We start from the raw sequence: 15,170 nt of genomic DNA, 5'->3' as shown, positions 1-15,170 counted from the left end.
CTGTGGCCCCAACATTCTTTGTTCACTGTCTGATCTCTGGAAGAAAATGGGCAACAGGTGGCTATCAGTGGTCTCCTTGTGGTTATTTTGTTCTTGCTGCCATCTGCTCTTTCTATGGCCACTATCTGTTCCACCCTCAGAACTGAAGGGAGATGTTGGTAGGGAGAGGCTTTTCCTTCACCTCTGGAGGAAAAGGTTTGCTGGGGCCCTCCACCTCCCGACATCAGAGTTGCACTTCAGTGTGGAAGCTTTGGTCATGTGTGGCTCCTGGGTGCCTGGAATGTTCCTGGTCTGAACTGCGATGTGCTAGAAAGGTAAAATACAGAGTTAGTTTCAAAGATTTAGTTTCAAATATTTATATACTTTATTAATAATCACATATTTCTCATATTAAAATGAAAATTTTTTGATAAATTGGGTTAATTAAATTGTTACAATCAATTCAACCTGTTCCTTTTTTTTTTTAAGTTTGGTTACTAGAAAATTTAAAATTTACATGTGGCTCACATTTTATTTCAGAAAATTACCTCTGTTCTAAAATTTCAGCCTGCCTGCTCAAAGACCAGAAGCCGGGAAGGTCATAAAATCCTAAATTTTAAAATAATTGTTATTATATTCTTTTCATTTGTGAATAGGCATACAGTATGTTATTTATAAATGCATGTGACTTTACACACAAGGTTAAATGCAAATACCCTCTGGGGTGGGCCTGACTCAGCTCTCGGAGGAAGCCGTGCCTGAAAAGACTGCAGCCTAGGCTGTCACTCTTTCTTCACTCAGCCCAGCATCTGTTCGCATCTTCTGTCACTCAGGGCCTGAGAAGGTGGGGTTTTAAACGTTATCCAATCAGCGACGCTAGGCTGGGAACCATCCAATCAGGCACGCAGCTGGAGCGGACAGGACGGCTTCCGGGATGTGGCGGGGCCTTTGTCTCTCGCTGCAGCCTGAGCTCCAGGTCTCCCCTTCACTGCTCTGTGTCCTCTGCTCCTAGAGGCCCAACCTCTGTGGCCCTGTGACCTGCAGGTATTGGGAGACCACAGCTAAGACACCGGGACCCCCTGAAAACCTAGAAATGGTGAGAGTGCCGGGTCGGACATCCCGAGAGAGGGGAAGGGCTGGTTGTAACCGGTGGGAAGTGGCTGTGGCGGGACTCAGGCCTCCCTGCAGTCAGCTCCACAGTCTGCGCCCCGAGTTCTCCTTGCCCAGCTGGGCCTCAGTCCCCATCAGCCATAAGATGGCGGCTGCGCTGACAGCCGGGACCCCAGGCGTCCTGTCTCTTCACTGCGCAGTGACTGTGCCCTGGCCCGGAGCCCTCTCTGGGCAGCTCTGCACCCGCAGCGCCGCGTCTTTCCCAGATTGTGCAGGGACCACGGGAGGGTCTTCAGGGGACAGTTCTGACTCGGGGTGCGGGTTCATGAATGGGAAGAGCTTTTTTTCCGTGGGGTTCCCAGTTCCTCTTGTCTTCTGTTAAAAATATATGGGAGTCACTACAGAAACATTAAATAATTTAATCAAAGAGTGGTTCAAAAATTGTGGAGCACCCAGCTGTGGTTTGTAATTTGTGCTTCATGGGCAGGGCTTGAAGAAAAGACCTTTATAAAAAGCATGATGAAGAAAACCAAATTCAGTAATTGGTTAGGTAGAGTTACATAGTTTCTTAATTTGTACAATAAAGGTGAAAATTTCCTGATTATGTAATCAGAGGTTAATTGGCAGTTTATAGTTGGTTAGGACTGAGTTTTGTTACTCTCAATGTAGTAATTTACTAAAAAATGCACTTCAGTTAGTTTTTTTTTTTTTTTTTTTTTTTTTTTTTTTTTTTTTTTTTTTGAGACGGAGTCTCGCTCTGTCACCCAGGCTGGAGTGCAGTGGCACGATCTCGGCTCACTGCAAGCTGCGCCTCCCGGGTTCACGCCATTCTCCTGTCTCAGCCTCTCTGAGTAGCTGGGACTCCAGGCGCCCGCCACCACGCCCAGCTAATTTTTTGTATTTTTAGTAGAAACGGGGTTTCACCGTGGTCTCGATCTCCTGACGTGATCCGCCGGCCTCGGCCTCCCAAAGTGCTGGGATTACAGGCGTGAGCCACCGCGCCCGGCCTAGATTGTTTTAAAGTAGGAACCCAGGGACTAGAGACACCTCCGTCTAATTGCCTGCCTTTTAATTATTTTCACACTCCATGGGGAGCTGATTTTCCGCTGCATTTTTCACCTGTGTCCCAAGCAGGGTCTTAAGTCTAAGCCCCGTTCCTCATTTCTCCAGCCTCCCTCTGGCTTGCAGTAAGATACTAAATTTCCAGTTCCTTCTGGTGTTTCCAAATGCCAGCTTTTCCTCCCTAATTCACGTTATCGCCTATTTGTCTTTTAGTGTACTTTTCTATACCGTATTTTAATTATTTTTTGACAAAGCATTAAATGATGCTTTTTAAAAAGTTTGTTATCTGTAAATATTTCCCATGAGAAGAAAGCAAAGAATAATCCCCTGACACTGTATTGTTAAAATTCTCTGTGCCTCTTCTCCTTGTATCTTCTCTAGGCACAGAGATCTTGTCAGAATGTTTTTCGGTCAAGGTTTTCCTTTGGAAACTTTATGGGGTGATGTGTCCTCAGCCACCCTTTTAGTTTTTATCTGGTCGTGGGTTTCAGTACTGTCTGGGGATGAACCAAGATATCCACTGTGGTTATGTCAGCTAAAGTGCCTAGTGAATATCAGCTTCTGGTTTATTTTCTTCCATAGAACGACCTGAAATATGGAGTGTATCCTCTCAAGGAAGCAAGTGGATGCCCTGGGGCTGAGAGGAATCTTCTAGTGTACTCTTACTTTGAAAAGGTAACCTCTTGAGACATTAAAATTGTCTACACCCAACTCAGCTTTCATTTCTTGGGGACACATCGCTGGTCAGCCAGTCAGATGCTGGCGCTGAGGGGAAAACACAGAAATAATGTATGCCCCCTGGATTGTCTTAGGGGGCAGAAAGATAATGAAATAAATATAGCGGAAGAAAAATAGTGTTAAAAAGCGAAAAATTTGTGACAGATAAAATAGTACCCCAAAAGACCAGAAAACAAAAACAAAAAAACCTGACTCTAGTGAGATGGTGTAAGGACTTGCAAAGTAAAATGCACCTGGAGCAGTCACCGAGAAATACTGCAGTGTCTCCTGTGTGGGTGGTTCATGAGCACATAAGTGAGCAGGAGTGGGTGGAAGAATCTCCCAAGTGATGGAATGGCCTGACTTGAAACATGAGTCAGACACATTTGTTTTTTAATCAGCACTGCCACTCCCTGGGTTTGTTACCTTGAAAATATTTGTTTACTTATTTTGACCTCACCTTTTTAGCTGTAAATTGCATTATATTAGTAGGGCTTGAAAGGTAGAAAATTTTTTTTTTTTTGAAACAAGTTTCACTCTTGCTGCCCAGGCTGCAGAGGGCTTGATCTCGGCTCACTACAACCTCCATCTCCCAGGTTCAAGCAATTCTCCTACCTCAGCCTCCTAAGTAGCTGAGATTACAGGCACACACCACCACACCTAGCTAATTTTTTGTATTTTTTTTTAGTAGAGACGGGGTTTCACCATGTTGGCCAGGCTGGTCTCGAACTCCTGACCTCAGATGATCTGCCTGCCTCAGCCTCCTAAAGTGCTGGGATTGCAGGCATGAGCCACTGTGCCTGGCAGGTAGGAAAATATTTACAAAGGGCATAAAAGAGGTGGGTTTTAGAAAAAAAATTAATATCTAATTATATATCCCATTTGTTAAAAATTCTCATTTACCTTTTTCTTTCCCAGAGTGAGTTTACAAGTTTTCTCAGGTGTGTTTTTTTTATGGCTGGGTGCATTCAAACAGAATTCCAAGGCTTAGCTTTTAGAATGCTAGCTACCAAGGAAAAGAATAGGGAAAAATCTCTATTCTATTTTGGCTGTAGGGAATGAATACATTTCCATGAGATAATGTGGTAGATAATTGGTGAGTTACATAGATTCGTGAAAACATCAGTTGCTCTTTTTGCAGGGTAAATTTTTGACTAAATATCCCTGTTCAAATCCTGTTATCTTGATTTCTGAGTTTCATGCTAAATTTTATGAGATGAAACTTGGTATCACCTAGAAGTGTTCCCCTATAACTAATTGTTTACTACGTGGTTTTTAATGAAAACAATAAAATAATAGATAGGTTGTCTGAAACGAGTGGGTACTTTTGCTTTTCTTATTTAGGTACAAAATGTAAGTACCTTAAAATTTCCTTCCCTTATACGAACACTGTGTTTGAGTAATTTTGCTGGATTTTTCAAACACATAGTTTCGAAAACCAAGTGAGTAACTCTAACATGGAAATTAAAGCTTGAGCCCAGTGACTAAGAGCTAAGGCTAATACTGAGCCTACAAAAGGAGGTTATTAAAGGCCCACCTATGCGGTGGCTCACGCCTGTAATCCCAGCACTTTAGGAGGCCAAGGCTGGTGGATCACGAGGTCAGGAGATCGAGACCATCCTGGCTAACACGGTGAAAGCCCGTCTCTACTAAAAATACAAAAAAATTAGCCAGGCGTAGTGGTGGGAGCCTGTAGTCCCAGCTACTTGGGAGGCTGAGGCAGGAGAATGGCATGAACCCAGGAAGCGGAGCTTACAGTGAGCCGAGATCGTGCCACTGCACTCCAGCCTGGGCGACAGAGCGAGACTCCATCTCAAAAAGAAACAAAGAAATAAAAGCCCAGCTAGTTTTTTTCTGGGGATCCTCCCCTGCAGATATCCCAGTCTGCTCAACCCAGCCATGGAAGAAGCCTTTCTGCTGACACAGCCCTGGAAACCTGGGGACCCACAGGCAAATGCAGTTAGGATTAAAATGAAAGGGGACTGAGAGGATCTTACTGATGATGTTATTGTTTTGAGGCAGTTTCTATGTGTAGCAGTGAGGGCAATCAGAGGTCACTCTCGTCACATCTTGGTTTTGGTGGGTTTTATTTGACTTCTTTATTGTAACCTGTTTTATCCACAAGGTCTTTATGACTTGTATCTTGTGCTGACCTTCTATCCTACCCTGTTACTTATAATGCCTAACCATCCAGGAATGTAGCCCAGTCAGTCTCAGTCCTATTTTACCCAGCCCCTATTCAAAATAGATTTGCTCTGGTTCCTCTGACATCTCCCCCATCTTTTTCACAAGGGCACACTTAATCCTGAGGGTTGTAGAGGGATGAAGATCCATTTTCTATAACTACTTCATGCTGAATAGGGGTGATAATATTTTTGCCAAACTATTCAGAGTTTTCTTGACCCTGAAACAAAGGATCAGTGATATTTTATGCGAAGTCAAAAAATATTACTTTCATCCTCCATTAGTTCAGTCCCTTCAGTTAATTCCTATTCTGTTTGATAGTCATGAACATTCCAGTTCTCCATGAATACTGAAAGTTTTCTCTCTATTCTAATGTCACAATTTCTAAAGTTATCACAAACTTGCATTTAAGAACATCTGTCACTGGGCGCAGTGGCTCTTGCCTGTAATCTCAGCACTTTGGGAGGCCGAGGTGGGTGGATTATCTGAGGTCAGGAGTTCAAGACCGGCCTGGCCAATATGGTGAAATCCTGTCTCTACTAAAAATACAAAAAAAAATAGCTGGACATGGTGGTGGACACCTGTAATCCCAGCCTAGTTGGGAGGCTGAGGCAAGAGAATTACTCGAACCTGGGAGGCAGAGGTTGCAGTGAGCTGAGATTGCATCATTACACTCCAGCCTGGGCAACAGAGTAAGACTCCATCTCAAAAGAAGAAAAAAATAGAGCATCTGTCAAAGTTAACTATAAATCATCTTTTGAAGAGTACCAACACAAGATGATTGTCTGGATGGCAAAGTCTTAGGGCAGTCACAGTGAAAAAAACAAACAAACAAAAAAGCCATGATTGACAAGGAAATTTGGTTAGCTCTGTGTCATATAATAATTTTATGTAACAGTTGTGATTATTAATGATGTTTTACCATGAAGTCAGCATGTTCTTAGACATAAAGTTGCATGGTGACTCAGACTGAGGATAGTTATCATATTAGTTATATTAGTCATATTAGAATTACAGGAGTTTCCCTTAATTTTGGAACACATACCAATAATATATTTACACATAGTCCAAAAATAGTCAAACATGATCTCACATTTGACAGTCTTTTCTGTGTGATTTTTGTACTAAATGAGCCAAATTTTTACTATTTTATATTTGTGTATTATTTATGTCAAATCTAATTCCTAATGAATTAAAAAAAATTTTTTTTTTTGGGATGGAGTTTCGCCCTATTGCCTAGGCTGAAGTGCTGTGGCAGGATCTCGGCTCACTGGAACCTCTGCCTCCTGGGTTCAAGTGATTCTCCTTCTTCAGCCTCTTGAGAAGCTGGATTGCAGGCACACACCACCATGCCTGGCTAATTTTTTTTGTATCTTTAGTAGAGACTGGGTTTCACCATGTTGGCCAGGCTGGTCTTAAACTCCTGACCTTGTGTTCGGCCTGCCTTGGCCTCCCAGAGTGCTGAGATTACAGGCAGGAGCCACCATGCCTGGCCTCTTAATGAATCTTCATAGACAAATCTATCCAATTTTAATGTTTGACTGTAAGGTAATATTCTCATAAACCTTTTATAACTCTTCACAAAGTCCTTGTTGTTAAAGAGTAGATCAGTGCTTTAAGAGAAATCTGTCATTTTTATCTCAATGTTCAATTTCTAGAAAAAATAATATCCATTTAACTTTAGTCAGTATGTTCACACACAGAATCTCTTTTGCAATTAAATTTTAGCAAATCTTCCACAATTTGTTTAAACCTTCAGTTTTATTCTAACTTAAAACATTCCTTTAACCTTTTAATCTAGGCAAAAAAAAAAATCCACATTTCCATGTCTTCTTATAACCTTTTATCAAAAACATATTTCACTTTATCTGAATTCCTTGCATGTAAAACTTTTTTTTAGTAGTCAGAAATAGATATTACAATGTTAACTCTTAGCAACTTTTACTTTTGATGAAAACCTTGGTAAGTAAGGAATTTTAATTACATACTAGGCATGAAGTCTAGGACACAGACACAAGTGTATATAAGGTCTGACTCCAGTGTATTAATAGTTAAGGGGTGTGGCTAACTTGATGTGTCCCAGGCCTTACTTAGCTGTAAAGCAGGCAAGTTGTACGGTGAACATAGTGGCATTTTGAGAAATCTTAATTTTAAGAGGCCTAATGACCTTTAAATTGTACATTTCTTGCATAAATTTCCTGTAGTGAATTATTTCATGACTTATACAGACCATCTACAACATGTTTGGGCTTTCTGATTTGTCCTAAACATCCCTCTTTTTAAATAACCAGTCATTTTACTTTAGGATAAGAATTTACTGTACAACATCTTTTCTTACATAAAATCTCTTTTCTTTATAACCTTTGTATATTTAGGGGACATGGCTAATTCCATATGTCTCAAGGCCTTATTTAGAATCTGCTGGCTTCAAGATAGGTAAATTAACAATTTTTAAAAGTCAAAGAGCCAATTTATGACCTTAAAGTATTTGGTAATCTAATATGTGACCTATATAATTTAGATCAAATGTTTATATTTTGAAGACTTTTTATTTTCCCAATGATCTTTAAAACTTTTTATTTCCAAAAGATTACTTGTCACATGAACTGAAAGGCGTTACACTTTTAACTTTTCTGACAAAACATTTGATTTAAGCTCTTACTATTTTTAAACCAATTAATCAGAGTTCTTTCATATCACATACACAACACATATAAATACAAAGACAGAAGATTCAGTAGTCGTAAGGTTTTTCTTTGTCAATTTATTTTTTTTTTGAAGGAAAGTTTGTATTATTTTAATTATTTTTATGTATAGAAAACTCAACAGTGTACATTTAACCCAGCTTAGTGGCAAGTTCTTTAGTCTTTGCCTTTTTGAGCTTGGCGATCTGAGCCACAGACTTGAGACCCAGGGCCTTCCCTCCCCAGTGATGGCGGATCTCATCCTATCTGTCATTGTAGTTGGTCCTGATAGCTTCCCCCAGCTTAGCCAAAGCACCTTTGTCTTCTGAGTTAACCTGTGTGAAGACAACAGTGGTGCAGGTCTTCCTGTGGACTAGACATCCCAGTCTTACCTTCCCCTTGATAATGCAGTAAGGGACTCCCATTTTATGACACAGGGCAGGCAAGAAGACAACCAGCTTGATGGGATCCACATCATGTGCAATCACCACCAGCTGAGCTTTCTTTTTCTCCACCAAGGTGGTGACAGTGTTAACTCCTGCTTGAAGGACACGTGGTCTCTTAATGGGGATGTCTCCTTTGCCAGCAGCTTTCTTCTTGGCCCGGGCCAACAGCCTCTGCTTCTCCTCTTGCTTTGTCTTTGGTCTGTACTTGTAGGCCAGCTTAAGCAGCTGAGTAGCTGTTTGGTGGTCCAGGCCCTGGGTGAACTGGTTAATCACAGAAAAACACTTCAGCCGCTTATAGAGGATGGCTCTTTGCTGCTGCAACCTGGTATAGTGGGGCCATTTCGGATGACGTCCCTTTTGGGCTGGATGTCCACAATTCTTAGGCCTTTTCTCAAACAGGAAATTCACCACTTTCTTGGCCTCCTGCTTCTTCACAACAGCAGGGGCTGGAGCCACCTTCTTCCCCTAGGCCTTCTTGACTTTTGGCATCTTGGGTTGGGGGAGGAGAGCTTCTTTGTCAGTTTCTTAATTGGATTACTAGTTTCAGGGTGTAGCCCAGGGCCAGGAAAGCATGTTGTTTTTATGGCCTAATAAGTAAACAGAGCTGGAAAACAAAACAGATCCCCCTAAATTAAGGGTACCATTTTTACATCAGATCTTGGATCTAAAAAGGAGAGAATTAGTTAATCCCAAGGGAAATCTTATTTCTCAGTAGGGGTTGGGGATACCTCCATATTTTCTAGGTGGTCAACAGTATGTTTCTCTGATCCAAATGTGAAGAACTGAGTATTTCCCCATAATTGCCATTAGCCATTCCAAAAGTATATTTCTCACCTAGTTGTTACCTGCCAAGGTTCTTTTATAATGTGAAGTAATTTCTGATACCCCCCAAAGTCAAAAACATCAGATAATGCAATGCAAAACGAACAGAACCTTAGATTTTGAGAAGGCTCTATCCACCTTCAATTTTTGGAGTTTCATGAGGAAAAAGGGATGTTTCTCAAAACAGGGCCTGTGGCACCTCTTCTGTTTTTCCCAAGGTGTCACAGGCTGTTAGAGCTTGAATACCTGCTTTACTTAAGCTGACTTTTAACCACAGTGGTTTTTTTTTCTTTTGGAATGGAGTCTTGCTCTGTCGCCCAGGCTGGAATGCAGTGGCACGATCTTGGCTCACTGTAATCTCTGCCTCCCGGGCTCAGGTGATTCTCCTGCCTCAGCCTCCTGAGTAGCTGGGACTACAGGTGAGTACCACACCAGGCTAATTTTTTGTATTTTTAGTAGAGATGGGGTTTCACCATGTTAACCAGAATGGTTCGATCTCCTGACCTCATGATCAGCCCACCTTGGACTCCCAAAGTGCTGGGATTACAGATGTGAGCCAATGACCACAGTGTTCAGTGCTCTTTTAAAAAGTCCTTTTAGGCTGGGCACGGTGGCTCACGCCTGTAATCCCAGCACTTTGGGAGGCCGAGGCGGGTGGATCACAAGGTCAGGAGATCGAGACCATCCTGGGTAACATGGTGAAACCCTGTCTCTACTAAAAATACAAAAAATTAGCCGGACGTGATGGCGGGCACCTGTAGTCCCAGCTACTCAGGAGGCTGAGGCGGGAGAATGGTGTGAACCCGGGAGGTGGAGCTTGCAGTGAGCCGAGATTCCGCCACTGCACTCCAGCCTGGGTGACAGAGCCAGACTCCGTCTCAACCAAAAAAAAAAAAAAAAAAAAATTAAATAAATAAATAAATAAATAAGAAGTCCTTTTAAATTTTTTTTTACCACACTTTAGTCAGGTCAAACAGCCAATATCTCTGGCTTTTGAATTTTACCAAAAGTAACTTCACAGGTGTTCTGAAAAGAAAATTCAAGATGGTTCCTGGAGGGGAAGAGAATCAACAAATGGTAAAGCTCACCCAAATATTCAACAAGAAAGTACTCATTCCCTAAGCTGAGAATGGAACCCTGAACCTGGGCCACCATTGTGATGGCAGAGACCAGGAGGAAATACTATCATGTGGTCACAAGGTCAAGCTTCCAAGGACATGACTGAGCACTTTTCTGGGCCATCTTGAACAGCAGCCTTAAGGGGTCCTAGGCCTGCATTCTATCCTAAGGTATCCCTGTTAATGACAGAAGAATACAGAAAGACAAATTTATAGCACAAAGTACAACAGATTTGTTACAGCTTAAGACTAACCTCACAAATGCATTTCCATATTAATTAGAACTTTACATAGAAGATAAACAGTATTTTTTTTCATCATTCATTCAATCAGTTTGCATAGAGAGGCTAGAAGTCTGGTCAGAAATTTGTACCCTTTTGCCAGCATGCCAGGCTTCTGGGTTCCATTTCCCTGAGTGGCCCTAGTGACGTGGCTGGCTGCACCACAGCCCTGTGGGCCAAGCCACAACAAAAAGAAAAATTATCTTTTTCTGGCCAGATCAAAATATATGTGACAACACAGACATTAGCCACTCTTCTTAGCAACCAATGTGAAACTGGCAAGACTTATACTTGGCCCCAGTTGGACCATGTCATTGTTAATTCAACTTAATAATCAGGAATTTTATCTTGTGGTCTCTAGGCAAGATGGTTACTCTGAGTAATAGAAAATAAGAAAGAGAAAAAGCATTGTCTGTGGCAGGGTGGGAAGGCAAAGAGCTGAGGGGGGCCAGAGAAAGACCTACCCATTACAGCGATAATAAAAAGTTCAGGTGGCTGCTTCTTGGTAGGAAAGAGATTTTTTTCCAACAGTCCCATTAGCACTTAAATTTTCCCTTTTGGACAAGAAAAAGATCCCCATGTCCCATGGTCCTATAGATGCCTAATTCTGTCACGCATAGCCATCAGCAAAGAGTGCAAGACAGATTAATTCAAAGAGAATAGCAATAGTGTCAAACTAGTTCTTAGCTGAGACGGATTTTACTGAGAGGGATCTCTGACTTTCTAAATCTTAGGAAGGAATATAACCTTTCTAAGCTCGGCCTCAAATCCAAGTTCAGTCGAGCATCCTTGTCTTTTATTAAGAGGAGACTTTAACCCACTGTATTTTAGGAGAGACTCTAATTCTCCTGGGTTGTGCCTCTAACCCAATCCCATCCTTTACTCATGTATATGCACACTACTCACCCAAAGTCAGCCAATTGGTGCATGCAGATGATTTTCCTTTGAGTCAGAGGTCTCTTAAGTATAGTCCCTTTGTGGTTGCCAGAAAGATGTTAGGAAAGAAGTTCTGATCCAGACCCCAAGAGAGGGTTCTTAGATCACGCTCAAGAAAGAATTGAGGGCGAGTCCATAGAGTAAAGTGATAGCAAGTTAATGAAGAAAGTAAATAAATAAAAGAATGGCTTTCTCCATAGTTGCACATTTTTATGGTTATTTCTTGATTATATTCTAAACAAGGGGTGGAATATTTATGCCTCTGTTTTTTAAACTATTTTAAGATAACTTCCTGATGTTGCCATGGCATTTATAAGCTATCATAGCACTGGTGGGAGTGTAGCAGAGAAGACAACCACAGGTCACTCTCATCACCATGTTAATTTTGGTGGGTTTTATCCAGCTTCTATACTGCAACCTGTGTTATCAGCCAGGTCTTTATGACCTGTATCTTGTGCTGACCTCCTATCTCATCTTGTGAGTTAGAATGCCTAACCATCTGGGAATGCAGCCCAGTGGGTCTCAGCCTTATTTTACTCAGCCTCTATTCCAAATGGAGTTGCTCTGGTTCAATACGCCTCTGACAGTCTGTATCTGGCTATGTGATAAATAAGAAAAGAGAGCACCATCTAAGTCATAATGGGAAGGGTGTTTCTTTCCATAAACTATTTCTAGAAAACACAAAGAATGAGGATTTTATTAATCACAGCTGTTTACCCAGATTATGTTTGTGATTCATCATTCCCCACCTCTTTTCTTTGTCATATACATTTCTTCCATTTGACTTTTCCTGGGTTGTACTTTTTATAATAAACTAGTAAGCATAACTACAGTGTTTTGCTGAGTTCTGTGAGTAGCTTGATCTAATTATTGAACTTGAGGAAGGCTGTGGGAGTCCCCAATTTTTTTCTTTTTTGAGATGAAGTTTCGCTCTTGTTGTCCAGGTTGGAGTGCGGTGCCGCGATCTTGGCTCACCGCAACCTCTGCCTTCCAGGTTTAAGTGATTCTCCTGCCTCAGCCTCCGTAGTAGCTGGGATTGCAGGCACCCACCACCATGCCCATCTAATTTTTGTATTTTTAGTAGAGATGGGGTTTCTTCATGTTGGTCAGGCTGGTCTCAAACTCCCAAACTCAGTTGAGCCACCTCCCTCAGCCTCCCAAAGTACTGGGATTACAGGCCGTGCCCGTTGGGAGTCCCCAATTTTTTTTTATTATTATACTTTAAGTTTTAGGGTACATGTGCACAACATGCAGGTTAGTTACGTATGTATACATGTGCCATGTTGGTGTGCTGCACCCATTAACTCGTCATTTAACATTAGGTATATCTCCTAATGCTATCCCGCCCTCCCCCCACCCCACAACAGGCCCCGGTGTGTGATGTTCCCCTTCCTGTGTCCGTGTGTTCTCATGGTTCAATTCCCACCTATGAGTGAGAACATGCGGTGTTTGGTTTTTTGTCCTTGTGATAGTTTGCTGAGAATGATGGTTTCCAGCTTCATCCATGTCCCCACAAAGGACACAAACTCATCATTTTTTATGGCTGCATAGTATTCCATGGTGTATATGTGCCACATTTTCTTAATCCAGTCTATCATTGTTGGACATTTGGCTTGGTTCCAAGTCTTCACTATTGTGAATAGTGCCGCAGTAAACGTGTGCATGTGTCTTTATAGCAGCATGATTTATAATCCTTTGGGTGTATACCCAGTAATGGGATTGCTGGGTCAAATGGTATCTCTAGTTCTAGATCCCTGAGGAATCGCCACACTGACTTCCACAATGGTTGAACTAGTTTACAGTCCCACCAACAGTGTAAAAGTGTTCCTATTTCTCCGTATCCTCTCCAGCACCTGTTGTTTCCTGACTTTTTAATGATCACCATTCTAACTGGTGTGAGATGGTATCTCATTGTGGTTTTGATTTGCATTTCTCTGATGATGGCCAGTGATGATGAGCATTTTTTTCATGTGTCTTTTGGCTGCATAAATGTCTTCTTTTGAGAAGTGTCTGTTCATGTCCTTTGCCCACTTTTTGATGGGGTTGTTTTTTTCTTGTAAATTTGTTTGAGTTCATTGTAGATTCTGGATATTAGCCCTTTGTCAGATGAGTAGATTGCAAACATTTTCTCCCATTCTGTAGGTTGCCTGTTCACTCTGATGGTAGTTTCTTTTGCTGTGCAGAAGCCCTTTAGTTTAATTAGATCCCATTTGTCAATTTTGGCTTTTGTTGCCATTGCTTTTGGTGTTTTAGATATGAAGTCCTTGCCCACGCCTATGTCCTGAATGGTATTGCCTAGGTTTTCTTCTAGGGTTTTTATGGTTTTAGGTCTAACATTTAAGTCTTTAATCCATCTTGAATTAATTTTTGTATAAGGCATAAGGAAGGGATCCACTTTCAGCTTTCTACACATGGCTAGACAGTTTTCCCAGCACCATTTATTAATATAAATAGAGAATCGTTTCCCCATTTCTTGTTTTTGTCAGGTTTGTCAAAGATCAGGTAGTTGTAGATATGCGGCATTATTTCTGAGTGCTCTGTTCTGTTCCATTGGTCTGTATCTCTGTTTTGGTACCAGTACCATGCTGTTTGGGTTACTGTAGCCTTGTAGTATAGTTTGAAGTCAGGTAGCATGATGCCTCCAGCTTTGTTCTTTTGGCTTAGGATTGACTTGGCAATGTGGGCTCTTTTTTGGTTCCATATGAACTTTAAAGTAATTTTTTTCCAGTTCTGTGAAGAAAGTCATTGGTAGCTTGATGGGGATGGCATTGAATCTATAAATTACCTTGGGGAGTCCCCAATTTTTAAACAGTAGCTCAGAATCATAGATGAGCCTATGGGGTTTGTCACTGGCATCTGGAATGAGGACAATGTTGTGGGACTGAGATCTGAATCAGGGTCTATGCTGACTCTGGGTGGGTGTCAGAATTCAAATGCTAGACACTGAGTTGCTGTTGGAGAATTGCTTGGTGTTCAGCAAACTCTACAGATTTGGTGGCAGAAGAAAGATATCACAGAGCCCTGTCCTAGTATAAAACTCTGAGTGTCTGCAAATGGGAGACTCTGCTCTCCTGCACACAGGCTTTCACACTGCCCATTGTCTTGGGATCCCAGGGCTCATGCCAGGAATGAAGAGGATGAAAACTTCAAGGAAAGGAGCTCTGATGACAGACCCCCTTTTCGCAAAGCTGCCACCACAGGATTCCCACCCACTCCCAAACATGCCCACTAGACATTGATGTATCCACACCCCTCCCAGCACTAGGCACTACCCTCAGGAATTTCACTACAGCATTGTTGATTTTAGTGTTTCTTGACAAAAACCCCCAAAAGTGTCTACAAGTCTCCTTGGCATATCCCCACACCCAGACACTGAATCTGCAGCAACGACCTGTTTTCCCCACCAACCTAGGGTTCTGGGCCACTTGTTCATAATCTCATCTGCCTGCATGCACACAAAAATAAATCAGAGTCCAGCCCCACCTGGGCCACCAACTGTAGAACAAACAACTCCTTGCACCTACATTGCATTCTTCCCCATGCATGGATTTTTTTTTCTTTTAACTTTTCTTTTTGGTTAAGGGGTCCATGTGCAGCTTTGTTATATGGGTAAAATAATTGTGTCATGGGGGTTTGGTGTAGATTGTTTTGTCACTGAGGTACTAAGCGTAACACCGAACAGGTATTTTTTTCTGATCCTTTTTGTCCTTTCATTCTGCATTCTCAACTAGGCCTCAATGTCTGTCGTTCCCTTCTTTGTGTCCATGTGTTATTATTATTTAGTTCTCATAAATGATAGCGTGCATTTGGTTTTGTTTCACTTTAGCTTTC

At 41.8% G+C, this 15,170-nt stretch overlaps 1 protein-coding gene and 1 pseudogene across 1 annotated transcript in view; one reads left to right on the top strand and one right to left on the bottom strand.

Moving 5' to 3' along the window:
* The first annotated feature begins 926 nt into the window (after positions 1-926).
* The window catches only part of LOC116478771 (zinc finger protein 431-like), a 46,299-nt gene continuing 32,055 nt past the window's right edge, over positions 927-15,170 (top strand). The window contains 2 exon segments of the mRNA XM_058424609.1: positions 927-1,075; positions 2,734-2,826. Of these exon segments, the coding sequence (XP_058280592.1) occupies positions 1,073-1,075; positions 2,734-2,826 (96 nt within the window). The 5' untranslated portion in view covers positions 927-1,072.
* LOC116478786 (large ribosomal subunit protein eL8-like) lies at positions 7,889-8,671 on the bottom strand (annotated as a pseudogene).

The sequence above is a fragment of the Hylobates moloch genome, unplaced genomic scaffold (genome assembly GCF_009828535.3).
Source record: "Hylobates moloch isolate HMO894 unplaced genomic scaffold, HMol_V3 SCAFFOLD_12, whole genome shotgun sequence".
Classification (NCBI taxonomy): Eukaryota; Metazoa; Chordata; class Mammalia; order Primates; family Hylobatidae; genus Hylobates; species Hylobates moloch.
This window is presented reverse-complemented; position numbering and strand designations above follow the sequence as displayed.